The sequence below is a fragment of the Sciurus vulgaris genome (genome assembly GCF_902686455.1).
Source record: "Sciurus vulgaris genome assembly, chromosome: 9".
In the NCBI taxonomy this organism is placed as follows: domain Eukaryota; kingdom Metazoa; phylum Chordata; class Mammalia; order Rodentia; family Sciuridae; genus Sciurus; species Sciurus vulgaris.
The window spans coordinates 24227202-24250328 of NC_136469.1; the positions used below are offsets into that span (position 1 = coordinate 24227202).

The 23127-nt window shown below is 41.6% G+C and overlaps 1 protein-coding gene across 10 annotated transcripts in view; it reads right to left on the reverse strand.

Moving 5' to 3' along the window:
- Positions 1-23127, reverse strand: part of ZNF827 (zinc finger protein 827) — a 162292-nt gene that overhangs the window by 83959 nt on the left and 55206 nt on the right. For all 10 annotated transcript variants that reach the window (XM_079154128.1, XM_079154126.1, XM_079154131.1 and 7 more), the window contains exon 5: positions 14542-14775. In XM_079154128.1, the coding sequence (XP_079010254.1) occupies positions 14542-14775 (234 nt within the window). The remainder of the gene's footprint in view (positions 1-14541; positions 14776-23127) is intronic.

Genomic DNA, 23127 nt, shown 5'->3' on the forward strand with positions numbered 1-23127 from the left:
CCACATATGGAACTGGGCTCTGGAAGGTTTTGGGTTTGATTATTACTTCATACTCTGTGAACAACCAGGCAGGCCATAAGGACCAACTGAAATAAAACAAATGACCAAGAACCAGAAATGAGATTACACGGTAATATCCCTGTTGGGGTTGGGCACCCACTGGCATCTGATAATGGTGAGCTGCCGAGCCTGTCCGCCCTTGCCAAAATCAAAATGGAATGAAGAGTTGGGCTGGGTTTGTTGACTTCAGGGAGAACCATTAAGCCCAGACCTACTGGAGCAGAGGTCAAGGATGGAGGCAGAAGTGGAAATGTTACTCAGGAGTCGGGCTGTGCCTGGCTTTTCCTTTTAGAGAGAAGTCACGAGGAAGTACAGCAAGAGACCTGGTGAACCGAGACTCTTATGAGGAGAACGGAGAACCGGAAGCTCGGGCACTGAATGTCACTCTCCCAATTCCATTCTGTATTTTTTTTTTTAAACCCAGCCCAGTCTCCTCTCCTCTGCAGGGGCTGCGATGGAACAGAAGCACAGGTGTGTTGAGACCAGTCACAGCATCTTTCAAGTGCTGGATTAGTCCTGTTTCTTCTCCAGAATTATATGCTAAGTTTCACTTTTCTCTATGTGTGTCCCTTGGTTTATTCTCACAAGGACCAGAGCATGGTGGTCCTCAGTGGGGACAGTTCCCAGCCTGCTCTGAGGAATGGCATCCAGGTACGGGCGTGCCAGGAGTGCTGGCACCCTGGGACAGACAGCACAGGGGCTGGTCAGAGCCCTGCTTTCCCTGCTGAGCATACTGGTCACCTGTTCCTGGGGGAAGAGAAAGGAAACTGCGTGGGGCAGACTTCTTTCTCTCTGGTTCTCCCAGATATAGGAAAACCTTCTAGAATGGTCGTTTCCAACAGAAGAACACAAAATGACCAATAGTACACACACTTCCCACACATTTCACCCAGAACAGTGCAGGAGTCACTGAGCAAACCATGAGACCAAGTCAAAGTCTTCGAGAAAAGTGAAGATCTGTGCCAATTAAATAATTAATCCATTAATTAATTGGAAAATTACTCTTTTCTAAGAGGTGACACTATCATCATGGTAACATAAACATCGAGAATTTTGTTTAAAATGATAGGACTAGATCTTTCCCCACCAAACACATTTTTTCCACATTTTTTCTTGGTGCATTATGATTTTTTTACTAGTGCACTGCAATTGTACATAATGGTGATATTCATCATGACACATTTGTACATGTGTAAATTGCACACAATTTAATATTATAATTAATATGCAATATAATAATAATTAATATAATATAATAATAATACAATTTGTCCAATATCATTCTCAGTATTTCCCCTTCCCCCCACATTTTGATTCCTAAAATCATTTCAAAGATATTTTATCAGAATTGACTTTTGAATTTGATCATCAAAATTAGTAAACATTAGGGACCCCTCCCCGGTATCAATATACAATTAACAAGTGTCTTAAGAATTAGCTATGCCCATTAGAATTTACAACCAAAGTGCAGGAAGGTGACCAGCAGATCAGCATGGAATCAATTTTTTAAAAACACACAAGGTGCACCAGGTGTTCTGTTTTACTACTCATGCTGAATCTGCAAGGATGCAGTTGTGGCTTGGTGGTAGCGTGCTTGCCTAGCATGTATGAGGCCCTGGGTTCGATCCTCAGCACCACATAAAAATAAAATAAAGATATTGTGTCCATCTACAGCCAAAAATTATTTAAAAAGAAAAAAAGAAGCCAATTTGAACTTTAAAGGTAACAGACCTGATAGTTCTCCTTCAGATACAAGAAATATACCTTTTCCTCCAGATCAAAGCATTTGCCACTTTACTCTTCTGTCAATTTTTAAAGTAGTCTTTGTATCCCATCGCTATACTGACCAGCAATCTGTGAAACAGGTAACTCATGCCTTAGATAATCAGGGGGGTGTTTCCAAAATGTTTTCAGACTGGCTCCAAAACTGGGCCGGCAGTTGTGGTACAAGTTTTTGACTTGATCCTGATGATCACAAATCAAAATGTGTTCATTAAGCCTAACAAATTCTCCATTTGGTTTCATTTTTATCCAGATAAAAAACCAAGAATTAAAATCTTTTAGTCCCTGGGGGCTTGGCGAGGTCATCTCTCCAGGTGATATGGGGTGGCCCACTCTCCAGCTGTGAACTCTGAGCTCTACTATTACACAGAAATTCACCTTGTTTTCTCGTTTAACAATTCCACTAGAAACGAGCTAAAAGAGGTATAGTTAAACTCTACATATGTCATTGGTAACATTCCAAATGATCTCATTTTAAAAAATTAACCTATTTTTCATCTAATATCTATAATATACATTTATTGTCTCACATTAAAAGGAGAAAAAAAATCCCGCAAAAGGAGAAAGGGTCAATTAAGATATTGACTCTAACCTTAAAGCTGTTTAACATTATTATCCTTTGCCATTTAATAAATCTAAGCCCTGTCCACCCTCATCTGTTGTGATTAAAAGATCTTTATACATACAGGATGTTGGTGTGTGCATGCCTTTGTGTGTGTGTGTGTGTGTGTGTGTGTGTAGGTTTTAAACAGAATTCCTCCCACCATAAAGAATATCACCAAAAATCAAGGCCCATCTCTGAGATAGATTGTCCTCTGCTATAGGCATAAACAGTTAAGAGAAGGACAGAGGGATTCCTAATGCCCACAGAGAAGAAGGAGCAAATGAAGTTTTATTTCAAGGACTAAGAATTTCACCAAACTTTTACTTTTTTAAAAAATATATTTTTTAAATGTTGACAGACCTTTATTTTGTTCATTTATTTATATGTGGTGCTGAGAATTGAACCCAGTGCCTCACACGTGCTAGGCAAGCACCTCATCACTGAGCCACAACCCCAGTCCAAAACTTTTACTTTTTACTGAAAAATTTTAAACAACTTTCAAGTATTTTCCACTTCCAAGTAGTTTAAAAACTTTAGTATACAAAACAAGTTAAAAAATGCTTTTCTTGGGTGGAACTAAATATCACCGATACATACTAGCACACAACATGCTAATATGACTAAACTACATAATAATGAGTCATGTCACAGAGATGCCTCTGCTGGAAGCCCTGACTACTCTGATCCTGTTAGTCAGTGTTTGCAGCAGGCAGGGGTGGGCTGGTGGGCAAGGGACAGGGGACAGCAAAGACATAAAACAGATTGGGAGATGGTAGGATAAAAAGTTCAGTGAATGAATAAGCGACACACCGTAGGTTCCCTCTCCTCTAAGGTTTTGCTTTTGGAGATTTTACTTTCCAAAGTCTCAGTTCCCAGCAGTCTGAAGAAGAAGGCTGAGGACCACACACAAGAGATTTCGAGAAAACGAACACATTCACGTAACTTTCATTACAGCGCATTGTTGTAGCTTGTTATTATGGCTGTTCATCTCTTACTGTGTCTGAATTATAAACTAGACTTAATCATAGGTCTGTGTGTGCAGGACATAAAACATAGCACATATAGGGCCTGGTACCGTCCAGGGTTTCAGGCAGCCAAGGGGGTCCTGCCCTGTAGGTAAGGGAGACAACTGTGAAACAAAAAAGGAGGAGGCTCATAAAAAGTAATGGGAAGACAGGATGGGAAGCAGAGGAATCCTAATGGACAGGGTTCACTGAAACCCCAACAAATCTTTACCTGATTTTGCCAAAAACCAAAGTTCTAACAGCCAACAATAAATAGGCCCTTGCTTTTGGTGGAATACCACCTGAGTGCATGCTTGGGGAGGGCCCCGGACAGTGGTGGGGCCTCCTGATGGGAAGTGAAGTTCCCTCTGGGCTCTCAATTCCCCATGGTTCTTGGAGACAAAGTGCAGGAATATCCTCATACGGTGTTTTGGCCATTTTAACCTTCTTTTCTCAAATGCTTTTTTTAAATCAAAGCTTTCTACAAGTAGTACACAGGACTCACTTTAATTTCCCTCCCTCTCTCTGGTTCCTGTGTCCTCTCTGGTTCTGGTGCTGAGGAGCAGGGACAGTAGCAGGAGAGAGGAGGTGACCCTTCCCTTGGATAACTAGGCCTGATAATCAAACATTGGCTGTTACACACAAGATTGACACTTCAGCTCTGGGGGCCTCCGGGAAAGCTGGAAGAGATTTATTGTAGAAAAAATGCTTTTAGGAACAACTTTTTAAGAAAATAGAATAAGGAAACTATTTCAAACAGGAAGGGATATGCGGGGTGCAGGGACTGGGCCTGTAGCTCGGGTGGTGGGGCACTTGCCTGGTGCGTGTGAGGCTGGGGATCCATTCCAGCATTGCAAGATACAACAAATGAGACAAAACAAAAACCAAAGTGCAAAATGCAGTGGGTTAGCACAAGGGATTGAAGGGAAGCAACCATTTGTCCTGGGAAATGATTTTCCTACTCCCTGGTTTTCTTTATTTCCTAAACTTTTTCGAAACAATAAAGTGCTTAAAAAAAAAGGCACTGTCTACAGATTACCCGCCATGTTGGCTAAATCAGCACTAAAGGCCAAGTAAAGATTTTTCACCAGTCTTTGAAGGCAGGAGAGTGAGGCAAGATGATTTCACTACTAGACTCAGTCTCATGGACGAGGGTACTTCACCTGTAGTCCTCACTAGTCCTCTGGCTCTGCCTAGGGCCTCTCGCCCTCTTGGCTAGAGGGGCTATTGGTTAGCTTTGGCCACATGCATATGGACCAGAGAAAGCCTCTGTAAGGATGTCCCATGAACAGAGTTTCTGGTAACAAAAACAGGGCAGCCACATGTGTAGGTTTAGGGCAGGGGTTGGTCCACAGGGATATGAGGGTGGGGAAGGATGTAGGGAAACCAATTCATCACTTCATCTTTGAACAGTGACCCTCACCTCCTGATTCCATAACTAAGATAAAACACGACTGGTCGTACGTATGCTCTCTCACCTCCCCCACTTCTCCAGCTGTGGAGATGAGCCCTACAGGCATATGGCAAGCCACAGGAAACCAGGAAATGCGTTCGGATCCAGCTGCTATCCCATATTTAGAAACCAGGAAGTCAATCAACTCACAGCACAAAGTCGGGATGGTTTAAATGTGGGGAAAACATCCATGTGTGTGGAGTAACTAGGAGAATTACTGGGAGGGAAGACAAAAATCCCTTCAGAAAGTACTTCGTAGGTCCTCCCACTTTGGTCAAGAGAAAACATTATGAAATCATTTGTCTTCCTGTAAGAATACTGGAAGCCATAAGAGAGGATTCTCTTCATGGAGGTTTTCCATTCCTGGGTCAATATGAATGCTTCCTGCCCAATGAAAACAGGTCCCATTGCTGTCTGTCTATGACTACCTTCCAGCACTTGCTTGCCCCCAGTACCCGCTACAAGCCACCCAGTAAAGTCCCTGCCCAGGAGGTGACTCACCCACAGAGCAGCAGACAGGCTACTTAGCAATGAGGATTCCCCTCTCCAGAGGTGGGTCTGATACCAGCATGTACCCAGATGGGCAACACATCCGGGTTTAATTATGCATGCTAATGTTCCCCTTCCTTGACACGAGTAAGTTAAAGGTGAAAGGTTAATGTGGCAATGGGAAGAAACACTACTGCAGAATGAGAATGTTGTAGTTATCTCATTGAGGAAAATAATGGTCCTGCTATCCCTCACAAGGCCATAAATGTGGTAGCATATAGCCAAAGGGGCTGGAGAGAGGAGCCATGCAACTAGAATTCAGAGCAGGATAAGGCCCATGGCTTCCACCTGGCAGGGAAATTTGACCTCTGAGTGAAAAAGTGAGCAGTCACACAAATAAGTGCATCCACGCTGTACCTGGATCCTACAGAAACCCTCAAGCTTCCTCTCAGAGTCATCATGATCAAAAAGTATTTGCTAAGGGTTTGTTTGTAAACTGTGTGTGCCCCAGTGTGTTGGAGATCAGATGGTCACAGAGTCATTTATACCAGGACAGAACACTGTGCTGGAATACAGGAGGAGGGCACCCATTCCCAGTCTCCAAATGCACCTCCTAGGGGGCAAGCTCAATATTCCACAGGAAGATCTGGACCCCTCCACCTCACCCCACCCCACATCCCCTGCCCTGCAGCCCTGCCCTGCCCCAGTCCTGAGGCAGCCAAACAGAAAAGCGATCTAAAATGAAGGCACAGCCTAGGAAATTCCTTGCAGAGTTTCTTGCCTGGTTTCAGGGAATACAAGCCAATACAAATTTTTGTGGCTCTATTAACATATGCAGCTATGCAACAAGGAAATGATAATAAAACAAGAGCCCTATTGAGTCTGGTCTTTCTGAATCCCAGGCCTCAGTATGGAGAGGCAGAGGAAGCTGGTTAAGAAAGCATGATGGGTGGCCAGCAGGGTGAGGGTGGAAAGAGGGAAGGGAAGCACAGGGGTGCTGTCCTGGGGTATGAGCAACAACAGGAGTGGAAGCCACTCAGGTGTACAGGCCCACAGGCTTGTAAACTGCATGGACTTGCAACATGACTGAAGAGTGCTTACTGGGGGTGAGAGTGCCTGTTAGGAGCAAGTCCCCACTTCAGCTGGGAAAGGACAACCTCCCAGGGTCGCCGGCAGCTACTTCTTACTCCCCCCTGCTTAAATGGACAGGGAAATGATGCTACCATGCATCCTGTGAGCTTGACAAGACCCAGACCTTCAAGAAAAGGCATCTCTGGGTATAGAAACAGGCTGAATTTTTATCTTATTCAAGTGAGTTATTCCTTATTTGAATAGATATAATTTTGGCACTCCAAATATCTCCAGTTCTCACTGAATTTTCAAGTGCTTAAAAAAAAGTCTAATTCCTTTAGATATTTCTTCTCCCAATTACTGATTTTATTTATATGTTTATATATATGTGTGTATATATATGTGTGTGTGTGTAGATATATACACACACATAAAAGAAAGTTGCTCAGGATATATATGGCAATGAAGAAAGTGATCCAGCTATTCATTATAAGTCCATTTCTGGTCATACATATAAATCATTTAAAAAACTGACATGCAAACACTCAGGACTATCAGTTAAATTATAGAATGCTATAACAAATATAGAAATCTGAGGGGTAAACTCCACTGTAGAGGTATTATTCAATAAGTTAGGTTTCATAGACTTAATACCTCTGAAAATTAAATATTGCTGTGCTAATATAAGCAAGAAGGCTTTTCTTTTAATATTAAATCTATATTTTTACTTAATTTTAGAATTATGAAAAATGAGATGTTGCTCATAAGCCACAAAAGAGAAATAAATTGGATTACATCAAGATTTTAAGCTTTTGTTCTGGAAAGAATACCATCAAGAAAGTGAAGAAAACAACCAGTAGAATGAGAGAAAATACTTGCAACCTTTGGACTTACGTCCAAAATATAAAAGAAACTTTTACAACGCAGAATAAAGACAAGCAACCCTAATTAAAAAGTAAGAATTGAATAGACACTTCCTCAAAGAAGACATAAAAATGGCCAATAAGTGCAGGAGGATAAGTTAAACGTCCTTAGTCATCAGGGAAATGTAAATCAAATCACAGTGAAACACTAAGTCACATCACATGGGTGGTTATAATAAAAAAGACCCAGAGTAGCAAGGTTTGGCAAGGATGTGGAGAAACTGAACCCTCAGATGTTACTAGAAGGGCTATAAATGGCACAGCTCCTTTGGAAGGACCACTGCCCATTTCCACTTGAGCCAGCAAGCCCCCTCCTAGGTCTACGCCCCAAAACATTAAAGACGTAACTAAAGCTCACACGAAAACTTGTACATGACTGTTGATAATAGTACACACACATACACACACATAAAAGAGAGTTGCAAAGGTTGGAAAACAAACCAAATGTCTTCATCAATGGTTGATTGAATAAAGAAAATATGGTATGTCCATATGGTGGGATATCATTCAGCCATGAAAAGGAGCAAGAATTGATATACTTGACCACATAGATGAACCCTGGAAACATGTTAAGTGAGAGAAGCCAGGCGTCAAAGATCACAGACGTTTTCCTTCATATGAAATGTCCAGAATTGGCAAATCTATGGAAACAGATGGTAGATTGGTGGTTGCTTGGGAGAAATAGAGGGGGATGCAAATTGGGATGGGTGGCCAAGAAAAATATTCTGCAATTAGATGTGATGATGATTCACAACTCTGTGAATATACTAAATATCACCCCCCCAGTCCCAGATGAACAAATTTTATGATATTGGAATTATATCTCAATACAGGTGTCTTTACTTTTTCATTGTATTTTGAATTTAAATTTTTTTTAGGAGGAGTACTGGGGATTGAAACGCTAATTCACATCCCCAGCCCTTTTCATCATTTATTTTGAGACAGGTTTCACTAAATTTCCTAGGCCCTCCCCACGTTGCTGAGGCTGGCCTCAAACTGGCAATCCCCTTGCCTCAGCCTCCTGGAATGACACGTGTGCACCACCATGCCCAGCCTCAAGAAAGGTGTTTAAAAAAAAAAAAATGGGATGATGTAGAAAATAAAATCCCCTCTAAACCATATAAAACTTTAGTAATGAATTTAGTAAATTTCTCCAAGTGCAAAAAAACCAAAGGCTAATATGAAAAAAACTTCATACAGATCAGACTATAGACATTTTGTCATTTTTATGCTGTTGAAAATCCACGTATTTGACAATGTGCTAAATAGAAGCTATTAATTTAAAAAATGAAGAAAAAAACCCCCAAACTTTCCTACTGATGCTTCTAAATTACTCCTTAGCTGTTTGACATACTCACTAACCTGACTACTGGGACACTGCGGGAGTAAACGCTGATTCCAGCAATAAGTAAACAGAGTCACAAGGAATCAGGAGAAACTTGGTGAAACTAGGTCTCCCATTCTTTCCATCACTTCATTAGGAAACTTGTAAGTTTGATGAAGGCAAATTGTGTGATGACCCTAAAGTAAAACCAAAACATATTTTTCTACCCCCACAGATTATTATTGAAGTCATGCTATGCTATAGTTTGGGTCTTAAATATTAAGGCCCGCATGTTAAAGGCATGTTCCCCAAAGCAGCATTGTTGAGAGGTGGTGGAACCTTTAAGAGGCAGGACCTAGGGAGAGGCTTTCAGGTTAAAAGGAATTGTGGGACCCTGGGTTCTTCCTCTTCCTCTCCTTTGCTCCCTGGCCTTGGGGCGAACAGTTTTGCTCTGCCAAATGTTCCTGTTATGATGTGCTGCCGGGTCACAGGCCCAAAGCAATGGGGCCAAACCATTATGGACTGGAACCTCCAAAAATGTGAGCCAAAATAAACTTTTTTCTTTATAAGTTGATTATCTCAGATATTTGTCACAGTAATGGAAGGCTGACCAACACACATAGCCTAAAATATTTGTTAGATTATGTTTTTCCACGGGAGAACTACCAAATAGAACAATGAATAGTTTTTAACCCTAAGAAACAGTTTAGCTAAATTTATCCCAAAAAATTCTTTAGAAAAGTCTTCGGCACAGTCTTTGATTATGTTTGCAAAGGGGTAGAGGTGGAGCAGGTTTTTCTCTGAAAGAATCCCACATCACCTAGGAATAATCATGAAATGTAAGCAAAGAAAAAACATTGAACCAAGTAGTATTAGCCGAGGCTCACAACCAACACTATCTTGATTTATTAGGTACACATGCCCTTCCGAAAAAAGGTTCCCAGATACCATCATTTCATAATAAATTAAAGACTCTCCACTGAAGAGAGACAGTTCTTTTCCAAAAGGAAAAGGCCATTTAATACAGCTTTGTTCTCTGCCAACTTCGACTTAAAGTGTTCTTTTCTTTCTTAAAACATTCAGATGGATAAAACTTATTTCTCCAGCCATGTCCTCAGCACAATAGCTTCTAAAGCCTTCACTATCAGAATCACTTGTAGGGTTTATCAAAACACAGATTGTGGGGTCTCCATTCCCAGAGCTTCAGTTAGGTCCAGTAAGGCTCGAGAATGTGCATACCTCTACCAGACCCAACAACAGTTCCACCTGTCTGAATACACCCTAGCAGAGTGGACAGTGAGGACTGGCTTGTCCGGATCCTTACTGGGCAGGTTTACACCGAGATTCTACTGGAAAGGAAAGTAAAACAGTACCCAAAGGCCTGACAGAGTTATGCTCAGTATTGAAATAATAGCAATTACCACCACCTGATCCTAGAAGTTTGTGGTTCATACATAAAACTGTGACATCTTCCAGTTTCATGTAACTTCCACTGCTGCTCACCCCAAGACCCATTTATGGGCATTCCTTCTCTCTCCTAGCAATACTACAAGGCTACCATGACCCAGTCATGTTTACTCAACATGTATCCTTATATACAGGAGAAGGTTCCCCCAGTGGGTCCCCATCAGAGCCAAGGCAATCAGTTGGAATTTGGAATTGGGACTTAGAATTTCTGTTTGGCTGTTCTTTTGAGCAAGACGTAAACTCAGAAGCTGCTGACGATGACTACCTTCCACACGTGGACTGGATAAGAGTAAAAGGCCATTTGTATGCCCAGAGGGAAGTAGGGAGGAAGTAACGAGTGAGGACTTCCTGAGTTCCATTTGGCCTTCCACTCTCTGGCCTCAGTGGAGGACCAAGGCTGCCCTTGGGATCCATAAGTCAGTCTCAACCCCACATCTCCTTATTTTTATGGAATTCTTACTTTTCAGTGACATTTTTATCTGCTACATGTAGGCTGGCCCAACCATCGTGGTATGTTGTATATATGCATTCCCATGGAAACACAAGATTCCCCAAAGGGGCCATGTCCTTCTTTATCTCTTTCCATCTAGCTACCTGTTTAATGCACAACTAAGTGGACAAGAGGCTGTGTCCCTTTCAGCATTACATCACACCAGTGATCACACACATGACATAAGTTTGCAATGTGACCAGGTGTTGCAAAATCAGAATTTAAAGGTGCCTTGAATAGCTCACACTGTTTGGTGTTCTTTAATCTCTGATCTGAACTTTGGACTTTAAGATCTTGGCCTCCTCAAAGGAAGACTTCTGGGAATTATCTTTGGCAACCACATGCTGATGATTTTGGCTGCTTTGGGTCACATGACAACAGGTAGTCAGGGCGTCCAGTGGTTTCCTCAGGGTAGGTTGCTTTCTTTATGGTAATCGATTTACTGGGCCCAGCTGTCAGGCACTCAACTCCCAATTAACAACTGGAAGTAGAACTCGAACCACAGGAAGGAAGAAAACTCAGATTTTCCCAAACACATGGTTATAATGAAAAATTTAGTCTCGTCTCCAATTCATCTGTGTTTTTCCCATAGAACATAAAGGTCAATTTGGAAAACCACGTACCTACAGAGGTCTCTCCACATGGAAAGGTTTCCCATGACATTTGCCTGGGCCACGTGCCAAGCAGCCAGCCTTATGGAGTTAAAAGAAGTTCATTTAAAACTGGAAATGGAGCAGCCAAACTTGTTGACTAGTTTCCTTTTATTAATTGGATGGAGAGACGGAAAGGGTTTCAACTATCAGGCACAGCTTCGAATGGAACAGAGAAGAAAAATCCTTTTATTTCTCTTCTTAGCTATTCCTTGGGTCAAAAGTGAAGCACAGGCTGGGATTGTGGCTCAGTGGCAGAGCGCTTGCCTGGCACATGTGAGGCACTGGGTTCGATCCTCAGCACCACACATAAATAAATAAATAAATGGTATTGTGTCCATCTATAACTAAAAAAAAAAAAAAGTGAAACATGGGAAAGTAGGTCCCCTGCATCATCCTTGCATCCTGGGTCTAATGCATGGGGCCCGCTGTGGTTCTCCCTCAGCCACAGTTTCCTTTAGGAACACAGTTACCTTCAGGCAATCATGTTCCAAAAAAATATTAAATGAACCACTCCAGAAATAAACAATTCATAAGTTTTAAATAACTTCTATTATATATTGTTACAGTTACTGTATTTTATTAGTTATTGCTAATCTTTTATTGTGCCTAGTTTACAAATTAAGCTTTATCATTGGTATTTGTGTATGTATAGAGAAAAAGCATTGTTAGGGTTCAATCCTAGCTGCAGTTTTGGGTGTTCACTGGGGGTCCTGGAACATATCTCCCTGAGATAAGAAGGGACCACTGTGCTTTTCTGATCCAACTGTTCCTGAACAAAGCATTTCCTCCAGAAGGATAGAAAAGAATGAACAAGGTGGGAGGCAACAGGGCTGTCAGTCACAAGAAAGCCTACAACAGGCATTGAGGTCTCAGCCTAGGAGAACAGGGGCACCTTGGACTGACTGACAGAGACTTTGGAAAATGAATGACTATCCCTGTCTATAGAGGGGCAGGGATGATTGTGGAAAGGGGGCAGGGTCTGAAGACACTGACCAATCCTTTACTTGGATTTCTTGTGGGACATGAACAGTGAAATTGCTAAAATTACATCCTGAAGACAAAGAGCCTATGATTTTTTTCCTGACACCTTCTTTTTTGTAAGATTGATTGATCAATCATTATTAGTAACTTTAATTTCCACTTTCAACCTAATAAAGGGTGAGTTCTCTTTACCTTGGGTCTTAGAAATGCAAAGACATTTGTTTTAAGCTGCATGCCCATATCTAGGACTAACTTTCTTAGTGGTTTACCTGACTAGGGACTGTCAGAGTGCTAAGTTCCAAGAATGAATCACTCAAATGGATCCCACTATCCTGTATTTCTTCTCAAATAATATAGCATCTATAAGATACGGACTGTGGTGCATCTTTGACCAATGTGTCCTGCATATAGAATGCTAGAGAAAAAATAGTTGTCAGTCTTCAAAGGAGTTTTCATTTCCATATCATGAAGCAGGGGCAGATGTCCTTTAGAATGTGACGATGCCATCCATTCAACTATTACCAAACCCCATGATAAGTCAATGAAGGGCCACTGCTGCTCACATATATCATTCAATGTTCATGATAGCTGCACAACTACATTCTACTTGGGGAATCTCATAATTACCTGGGAAATTATTTCATATTTCAGTATGTCAAACTGCACCATCCATAAGGATTAAGATAAAATATTTTCCTAAAAGAACATTTTTTCTGAAATCTCATTTTTGCATATTATTTTTCAGGGCCACTCCAGTCTGCTCACAATGCCAGCTGCACAGCAGACTCTAAAATAAAAATATTATATAGCAGAACCTTACCACTGGGAGAGGGAACAGGAGTCACTGTGGGGTCACTGTAAGGTGAAAGCTTGTACTATGGGAGAATCATAATCAGAGTTGTGTGACCTCTTTGAATTGATCAGAAGAAGCAGGATTATTCTATGTCACTGAGATATTTTGACCCTGGGGAAGGATTGAAATAGACCAAACTCTATTGGCTTGAACATCATTGTTTAAAACTTCCAGGTTTGGGCAATCTCAGATCTTGCTAGACCTCACATCTGTGTGGGAGGAGCAACATTATCATTGTAGAGTTTAGGAAAAGGAGATTATTACAGGATGTCATGATTCTATCATGCTTCATCTCTAAAGAATCATGTTCCCCTGGAGTTCCAGCGTGCTTTGAATTAACATCAAAGACAAGAATTCTTAACCCCACCAACTGGCAAATATAGGAATTTCAACTGTTCTGATGTAATGACTCTAAGTAAATCACTATTAATTTCTTACTTTCCAACCTACTAGTCAAGCAGAAATGCAGTCAGAATTGCTGATGAAATTACAGATCACAGAGAAAGCTCTCTAATGCATTTCTTGCTTTCATCCTCCAAGCACGGCAAGTTCCAAACTAAAAACAGCTTTGATTCATATTAGCATTTTAAATATAGCCTCTAAAAATTACCTTTAGGAGGCAGTGAGTTAAGGATGGGATATGACTTGACAAGGATTATTATTGATAGAGCTTTTCTTCCCATGTCCTGAAAGTCACACCTTGGCATTTAAAAGACATAAAATATATTTTTACCTGTTGTAGAGGGGATGGGACGGATAGGATTCTGGTTGGCAAGAAATCCAAAATGTATGGGTTTCCAACTACAACCCCTTTTTCCTACACGTAGCAGGCTGAGATTACATCTAAATGCTAGTAAAGAATTATTCATTCATCTTAAGAACAGGCTAATTATTGTAATATTCCATTATGAAATTCTCTGTCCATAAAATCTCCTATTGCTACTCTAATGGCAATTACTTCAAGTGCCATCTCAACTGTTTATGAAGTTAAGAAAAATACTTTCAATGATCCTTAAAGAATATAGTATAAATACACAAAAAATGCAAGGTCCTCTATTAGGAAAGAAGAGATACTTTGATCAATTAACAGAAGTGCTGTGAATGTCATTAGAACCCATTAAAAAATCATGGCCTCCATCATCTTGGAAACTAGCAGTGGTTTCTGACCATTTGCAGAAAAACGAGGCTGTTTTAATAAGATAGGTATAGAACTAATGGAAACAAACTCATACACCCGACACAGGAATTCAAGCCGAGTCATCTGATCATTCCTGAATTCACCACAATAATGTGATACTGTCACCATCAGGTTAATTATAAACCATGCAGGAAGCAGTCCGGTCGGTGAAAGGATCAGAATGTGAATGTTTTAGAATAAATCGGGTACCTGAGAGTTTCATGAGCAGTTCAGACGCGGCTTTGACTGACATATCCCTCCTCAGCACATTCCCCTTTCCTTCTTGGGGCTTCAGTGTGTCCTCAGGGATGCTTGGGGCTGCCACTTCAGGTTCTGGGCTGAACACATAGCTGGATCGGGGCAAGGCGGTGCTTAGAGCTTCCTCGTCCTTGGGCTCCTCTTTCACTTTAAAGTTAAGATTCATGGGCTCCTTCTGATTTGCAGCTGTCAAAAAAAAAAAAAAAAAAAAGAAAGAAAGAAAAGAGGGGGATTATACATGTGTATGTATATATGTATGTATGAAAAGCATCTGCCCCACCGTGAGCTGCCACGTCACTTAATGAAGTATGGAATGCACAATCACCTTGTGCTAACAGCAAGAGGGACCACGACCTGACCAAAATAGGCCGGGCTCTGAGCTCAAAATTACAGATGCACGCCTTGTGCCTGGGCCTCTGGAAGATGTGGGCTTCAGAATCTTTTAAACCTATAGTATTTTAAGAAGTGCCATCTCTACCAAGTATTGAGGCATTTTTTCTTTGGTTTTCCTAAATATCTTTCTTTCCCGATGTGTTTTTGCCTCTCTGACCTATTAGCAATCACCCCCGCCTAATCCTATTACTGAATAAAGCTTTCAGGCAATTATTCTGCCATCAAATATTGAATAAAAACATGAGTCAGAGGCAAGACCCAAAGCCAAAACTGGGGTTGGGGTGGTAAGGTGAGGATGCAGAATGTGCCAAAGAGAAAAGCTCAGACTAGAGATACACCATTCTTGTCTCACCATAAACAGACACTACCGACCCATCCACGTGGGGCATGTACTTGGCACTGTGCTTCTGGTCACTGTGGATAAATTCATGTCTGTAGTCCGATTCCTCTCTGCATACCAAATGGGCTTTTGGTTTGGTCTTGCTTTTCATTTTGGAATCATTTTAGATTTGCAGAGAAGCTGCGAAGATGGTTTGAGAGTGCCCACGTGGCCTGTGCCCAGCATTCCCTAAGGCTGACATCTTACATGACCACCGTACACATCAGAACTAAGCCCTCCCCCCCATTACTGTGATCTAAACTCCAGATTTTATTCAGATTTCACTGGGTTTTCCACCAATGTCCTGTTTCCATTTTCTGCACGGTTGGTTGGTGTGTAGCGTGTGGTCAGATTCACTGGCTTGTTATGGGATAGAGTCTGAAGCTTAGCTATGTCGTGCCAGGCCTTCCCACTGGGCTACACACGGGAACAACCAGAGAGACGAGGACAGCTCCCTCTTCTACTGCTTTCTGCCATCACAGGCCCTACCTCCCCACAAAGGACCATTTAGTAGGAACTGTGGGTTGCTTACACTGGGTGTGTTTGTCTTTTCGAAGACAGGATCTTGTCCAAACACTGACTTATTAGTAATACTTCTTAGAAGGATCCTCATACCCATTCCATCTTAATAAACCAAAAGATGAAAACGAATCTCCAAAGCAAGCACCTTTTCCCTGGCCAATACACAGCACATGATCCTTTTTTTCCACCTTACACCCCTTCAGTACATTTGGGAACTGGACCCCAAAGGGCTAAAGTAACATCTGCAAGTCTGACTACCATAAAGATGCAGAACTGAGACTAGAACGTCAGTCCACCAGCCGCCCACCCTGTGTCCCTCACCTGCCTCCACCACAAGCCTCCTCTACCTCTGGGCTGTACCAAAACTCAAAAGGAACTTGACTTTCAAGTCTTTGCTCAAATACCACCTGTTCAATGAGCTCTAACATGACCATCCTGTTCAAAATTGCAGTCCCCATCCTTACCTTGTGCCCAGTCTTTCTTATCCTGCAGTAATTATTTTATGCTCCATAATATGGAGCTGCTATGGACTGAATCGTGTTCCCCACTAAATTCACATATTGAGGCCCTAACCTTGCATGGGGAACATACTTTGAGGTAGGGCCTCCGGGGCAGTAATTAAGGTTGAATGAGGCTGTAAGGGTAGGGCCCTAATCCAATGTCACTAGTTCCCCCAGCAGAGAAAGACAGACACCAGCAATAAATATGCACAGTGGGAACACCCTGCGAGGACACGTGAGAAGGGGGCCATCCTCAAGCCAGGAAGAGAAGGCTCAGAAGAATCCAAACCTCCCAACAACTCCATCTTGGACTTCCAGCCTCCAAAACTGCGAGGAATAAATTTCTGTTGTTTATAAGACAACAGCCTGCGGTATTTTGTTGTGGCATCCTTAGTAGAGAAAGTACATACTTTACCATTTTTTTCAATTTGTTGTTAACTATTTATAGTCTGTTCCCTCATGAATCCAAGGCAGGCTTCATGAAGGTGACAATCATTATTTTAATGCTGTCCATCAAGTGCCCAGAACAGTGGCTGGTACATCATAGGGGTGCAGTATGTACTCACTGAATGAATAAAATGTGTCAGCTGCCAGGCAATGGCCTCTGACGGCGTTCCAGTATTACTCGTAGGAAACAAAACCTAAGAACTCTAAAATATCCCACTGGAAGCCACCGGAAGTGCTTTCCCCAGATCTGATCATTACCTGGGCATGAGATCTTTGGGAGGAAGATAAAAGTTTTGCTACCTAGACTAGAGCACTTAGTGGGATGTCTCCCATCCAATTGCTTGAACTCTAGCATTTCTAAAGGGGGAGTCCAGAAAATTTCCAGGCAAGTGCTTCTAATCTAGCCCTTTGGAAACAATGCCATTGAAAGTTAAGCCAAAATGAGCAATGGCAGTCTTCAAAGCAACCTTCAAATATATATTTCCAACCCCAACCAGGAGGGATGCTCCTAAAGACTTGGCTTACTTAGTATACTTCTTTCCTGTGTGCTTTTTAATCACTTCCCGGGGGGGTTGCTGATGGCATCCCTAAAGCTTGCTCTCTCCCTATACCTTTCTTCCAGAACCTTGGTAAGATCCTTTTCCACCAGCATCCTAGTCATGACCAAGTCATCAGTGTGTACTTATTACTTCTGTGACTTCAATTCCTTTGGAAGGAATAATTTAAAGTGAATGGCTAACATTTTAAAAATGCTTCCACGCTATTATCTTTTATTTAAAAACATTTTCACCTTCCAAGATGAGGCTACGCCAGACAGAAAATACTGAGATGCTAGAAGCAAATCCCAGCTTGAGGAGAGGGTAAACATTAGGTGGATAGTCTCTGAACATATAAATAGCTCCAGGAACATTGGACAGAATATATGCTACCTGTGACTTAAGGGAAAAAGACACTTAGTATCATGAGCAAGACCTGGATTTACCAGAACTTCAATAGGACACTTGAAAAAACAACAGGCCAGCTCCACGTGGCTGGCTTTCCAGTTTGCAGAGCACCATATATCTGGTTTTTATTCTGAGGACATCAAAAACAGCATAAAAGTATAAGGTGCTGAGAAAATGTAAATACAGTTAATGATACAACAGAAAAACATGTGGGAAACACTCTTTGCCCAAGTTTTAATTTCCCAAACATTTGGGTCTAAATAGGAGATGTAAAAATAGAAATATAAAGGCTAGCCTGTTTTCTTTCAGTTGCCAGAAATATTTACATTGAGAAGAGCACATCAAGTCTATTTTTTTATAATTAATATGATTGAATAATTACCATCTTTTAAATTATTCTAGTTTTTAAAAAACTCTATATGGGTAGACAAAGGAGAAATTAAAGATGTTTTCATTTCCTTGTGGGAAATTGCTAAGAGAAAAGCAACAATTTATGAATCAGTGCGTGGTCTTTACTGCATTCCTACTACTAACAGAAAGATCTGTGCACATATGGATCACAGCTCACAAAGGGCTTTCGCAGCACCTGCCTCGACTTCTGTTTATGTATCTTAAAGTTGCCAGACGCTCCACTTTTAATGCAGAGAGGAAGCCCCACTAATCAAGAGGCCCTGTCTCTCACTGTTCCAAACGTTCTAGGAGCTGAGCCACTCTGATTATAAATTATGTAATCTGTAAGTTCATGTACTGGATGGAGCTGGGCTGCCATTTAGGGGAAACAGATCAGCTTCTATGAGGATTTATGAACGATTCAAGACAAAGACAAATGCAAGAAAGGATTGGGAAAGCCCCCAGAGAAAATGATTCCAATTCTAAAAGGTGGGTATGAATGAATATAAAAAAGAACTCCCTCCTTACAGAAGGTATCCTTGATCCACAGGGAGATCCCCTCTCCCCCAGAAAACTCTATATAACATCCAGAGAGACCATTTCACAGATGAGGAAACTAAGATACCTAGAGCTTAACAGAGTGACAAATGAATCAGAGCTGGTACATGGAGATCCCAGAATCCAGAGCTTCCGGGTGAAAATGCACCCCCCAAGCCCATTCCTTCCTCTCCAAGATGCCCCCAGACCTTTAAGAAGCATGCTATCTGAAGCAGCTGGACCGTGGGATTTTGAAAATAAACGACATGAAGTGAATTAGGTGTCATTACTGAGAAAAGGAAGGTGGGGGGCAGGATGTCACCTAGAGGGAAGGGACATTTTGGGGTAGGAAGGAACCTTGTAAAGTAAGAGAATGAACAGAAAACAAGGAGTCTTCTACATGAACGCTTCTGTCCCATCCTCTTGGTCCCCTTGGGTGAAGGAAAATGATACCTTTCCTTGAGTCAAGAAGAGAGAGCTCTTGTTCAGTTTACAGTCTGGCACTTTGGCAAATGCTGAACTACTCTGTGAAAAAGGAAGGCCACTGAGAATTATATTTACTACCTCACCCTAAATCAGAACCAGGTTCTTGGACCTGGATGGCATTGCAGAGCAATGATTTTCAAATGCTGTTCCAAAGAAACCCAGGATAGGCTTCAGGAGTTCCAACAAATGTCCATCTCAAATTCATAGGTAGTGTATACCTAAAGTGTCAACTCCCTGGAGACAACTAGTGCGTTACCTCGTGTGGATGAGTTACTTTGGTTTTGTGTAGTCCTTGTAATGTAGTTTCTCCTGCCATTGTGGGAGGGTTAGATTTCTAGTAATATGTTGTTAATAAAGAAGTGGTTGGCTTTCCACTGATCTTTTGAAAAAAATCCAGGCCTGTGCATGTGTGTCCAGGTAACGTTGTACAGTTACAGTACTACTAGAGCCTATAAGCAGGGCTGAAGTCTGTTTTTCAACCTCTGCGCCACTGACATTCTAGACTGGATAACTAGTTTGGAGAGGGACTGTCCTGCACATAGTAGGATGATTACCAGCATCCTTGGCCTCTACCCACTAGAGGCCAGCAGCTCCTGCCAGTTGTGAAAACATAAAATGTCTGCAGACATTACCAACTGACCCTTAGGCATACCTGCCTTAAATTAAGTGCCACGGTAGGTCCAAGAGTATGTGTTCCATTGTAGCTAACAGACAACAGAGGCAGACACACTTTATGAGGACGTGCAGAGAGAGCTAGATCTGTCTCTTACTGAGCACATGACATGGGCCAGGAAATACTGTATCTTAAGTGTCTATGTGGATTAGCTATCTGACCTGCACAAAGAGCCTTTGAGGTAGGTCCCTATTCTGCAGACAAGGCATCTAAGACCTAACGCCATTAAATATATTTTCCAAATAGCAGTTAACTGAGTAGTAATCACATAGTTGATACAGAATTTTGAATGGCTGTACTGCATACCATAAGTTTTGGATGCTTTTTTGTCTGCCATTTGTTGTGGAATGAGGAATGAGGGCAGATGCTAAATGTTGTCAACTCTGAAGCAGAAGCTTTATGTTATTACACTCTTTTGAGTATCTGAGTAAATCTAACTAAAGAGACCTTGAGATTACAAGTTGCCTTGTTAGAATTCTGTTCCCATTTGCCACAACTTCCCTGCATTGGAGCAGGGAATCTTGAATCTGCAATTAGCAAGATAAATTTAGAAATATACTAGATGATAACATTACTACAATGACCATACTCCATAACACCAGAATAACATTTTTTTTTTTAATTTGGGGGGTTTTAAAATAAATAAATATAATAAATGTCAATTTAAAAAGCAAAGATACATTGACAAATACATCTTCCAGTAGCATAAGTTTTACATATTGAGATTCAGTTAAGATTTTGTTTGAAAAAAAAAAATGGATTTGATATTTAAAAAACAAAATGAAAACCATTACTCTTTTCTATCTCCCTTATTTTACAATAATAAAACACAGGTTCAGCAGATGAGACGACCTTTTTAAAAATCACACTGTCATGAATGACAAAACCAGAATGAGAGCTTAGCTCTCCAGACCATAACCTGGTACTATCCATATGTGTATATATATATATATCTTGCCCCATCAAGTGGCATGGAAGTATACATGAGCAGGATGGGGACCTGGGCTTTGTTTTGCTTTTGTTTGTTTGTTGACAATTTGATGTGCTTTGAGTGAGAAAAATAAATTGTCTTCTAAAAACACAAGAGGACCTGATTTAATTAAATAATAATTGAATACTGAATACTACCTTTAAATGTTAAGCATACCATGTGAAAATGGAATGTCTACAACATTTGCTAAATATTTTTAAATCTTGCTGTTTAATTTGCCTTAATCATTCTATAATTAGCACTTAGTGAAATTTTAACCATCTCATATTTCTCATTAATCCCCACCTGGGTTAATCTCTGGTCACATTTCAGAATCTGTGCACACAAACCAAGACTGCAAAGGTCTCCTAGGATAGTTTAGGATGATGGACACAGAGCCACACGGGGAGGGGAGAGCCCACCTATGGAGAAGGGTCAAGGTTAGTAACAACAGTGAAGGGTGCTTCAAGAACTTTAAAAGGAATAAATAAGTTCTTTCTCTACAAACTAAACCACACACATAATGAGCAAAAGTAGCCATCTGCAGTAATCCGCTTAACAGACAGGATATCTCCCTTGTCAACAGCAGGAAGGACAAGTCCTGGAAAACCCATCAAGTCTTGAGTAAATGTGAAAGAAAGCTGTCTTTTAAATGCACACTATTAACACATTCAAAAAGCAAATGGTTGAACAGCAACAGAGTGTCCTGCACAGACTAGAAGAAATGAAAGTTAAAGACTGGACAACCGTGTTCCAGCACCTTCCAGAGAACTTGGTGACCACCTATCCCAAACGACATCTTGAGACTGTTAGGCTTGTCATTTTGATCTCTGCCTCACACATCAGTGTGTAAGTGATTTTTGTCATTGTGGATCTCTCAGAGAGGCTGAAGTGTGGTTTGCTGTGGACTATGAAATGGCCACAGTGACTCCCTCCCTCTGTAGGAGGCTCACCCCTCTGCAGGGTAACTTTGCAGCTCTTCCTAAGAGGAGGAGGATATCAACAGTGCTCCGTGGATCAAATGACCAGAACCCTGGAGTAACATGGCAGAAGGCAGAAGAAGGGAAGTGGGGGTGGGCTCTACACCCCAGCAAAGCTGAAGACTGTCAACTTTTTCTCCAGAGCGGAGGACAGCTGTTAGTGGAAGGCAGGCAGTCAGGCAGGGGCATCCCCAGATGCAGGAGGTATTAGAAGAAGAGTCCACTGGAAATTCTTTGGTGGAGTGGGAGTAGGGTGGGGTGCCGGGCTGGGGGGATCTGGAGGGGCAAGCTATCTAGGTGAAGTGAAGGTTGCCCAGAAAAGGATGGATCGTACACACATTCTGAAGACACAAAGAATTTCACCAGATTAGTGACTAAAAGCACATGCATTAGAAATGATGCCATGATTCGAAGCCAAGGAAAATAAACAGTGAAGCAGACGGAGGTCAAAAGACAGTTTGCTCAACTGAGAAATAAAAATTAGGTAATAGCTAATTAAGTGGTCATGAGCCAAGCCTTTGCAGCTAGGCAGAGGGGAATCTTTGCTCTGTTTCTTGTAGCCGAAACCTTAACGTCTCAGCTTCCTCATCTATAAAATAGGTTTAATACCTCTGACCCTATAGGGCTGCGGTGGAGGTCAAGAAAGAAATTGCGTGAAGGGGTTGGCATGGGGCCTGGCTCACTGCAAACACATCTGATTAATGCTGGTGCTTAGAGCAGCAGAAGTAGTAACAGGAACAACAGCGGTAAATAGAAGAAAAATCCACTTCTATGCGGAGGAAGACAATGATTTAGCTTTTATTTTACAGAAACAATGGACTCTGATAAGTTTTCTCAAGGGTCTGTCAAGAAAAAAACGTCATGCTGATGGCTCTTTTAGAAGCCGGTACACTGTCTCCAGCACAGTGAGGAGAACAAGCTCTGGATTCCAGTCATGACGCATTTCCATGTTCTCCGAGTCTTGCATTCCTCGTCCACATGCTGGTTGGGACATGATGTATTTGGAAACACACTTGTACTGTAATAGTCTATAGAAAGGCAAGTGGACCTTATTATTAGTACTGTTTGTCCCAAACACTCCCTGTTATGGTTTAGATATGAGGTGTCCCCCAAAAGGTTGTGTGTGAGACAATGCAAGAAAGTTTAGAGGTGAACGGTTAGGTTCTGAGAACCTTAACCGAATCAGTGCGTTAATCCACTTAGATGGACTAACTGGGTGGTAACTGTAGGCAGTATGGTGTGGCTGGAGAGGTGGGTCCCTGGGGGTGTGTCTTTGGGGTGTATATTTCATCTCTGGTGAGCCAGCTTGATCTCTCT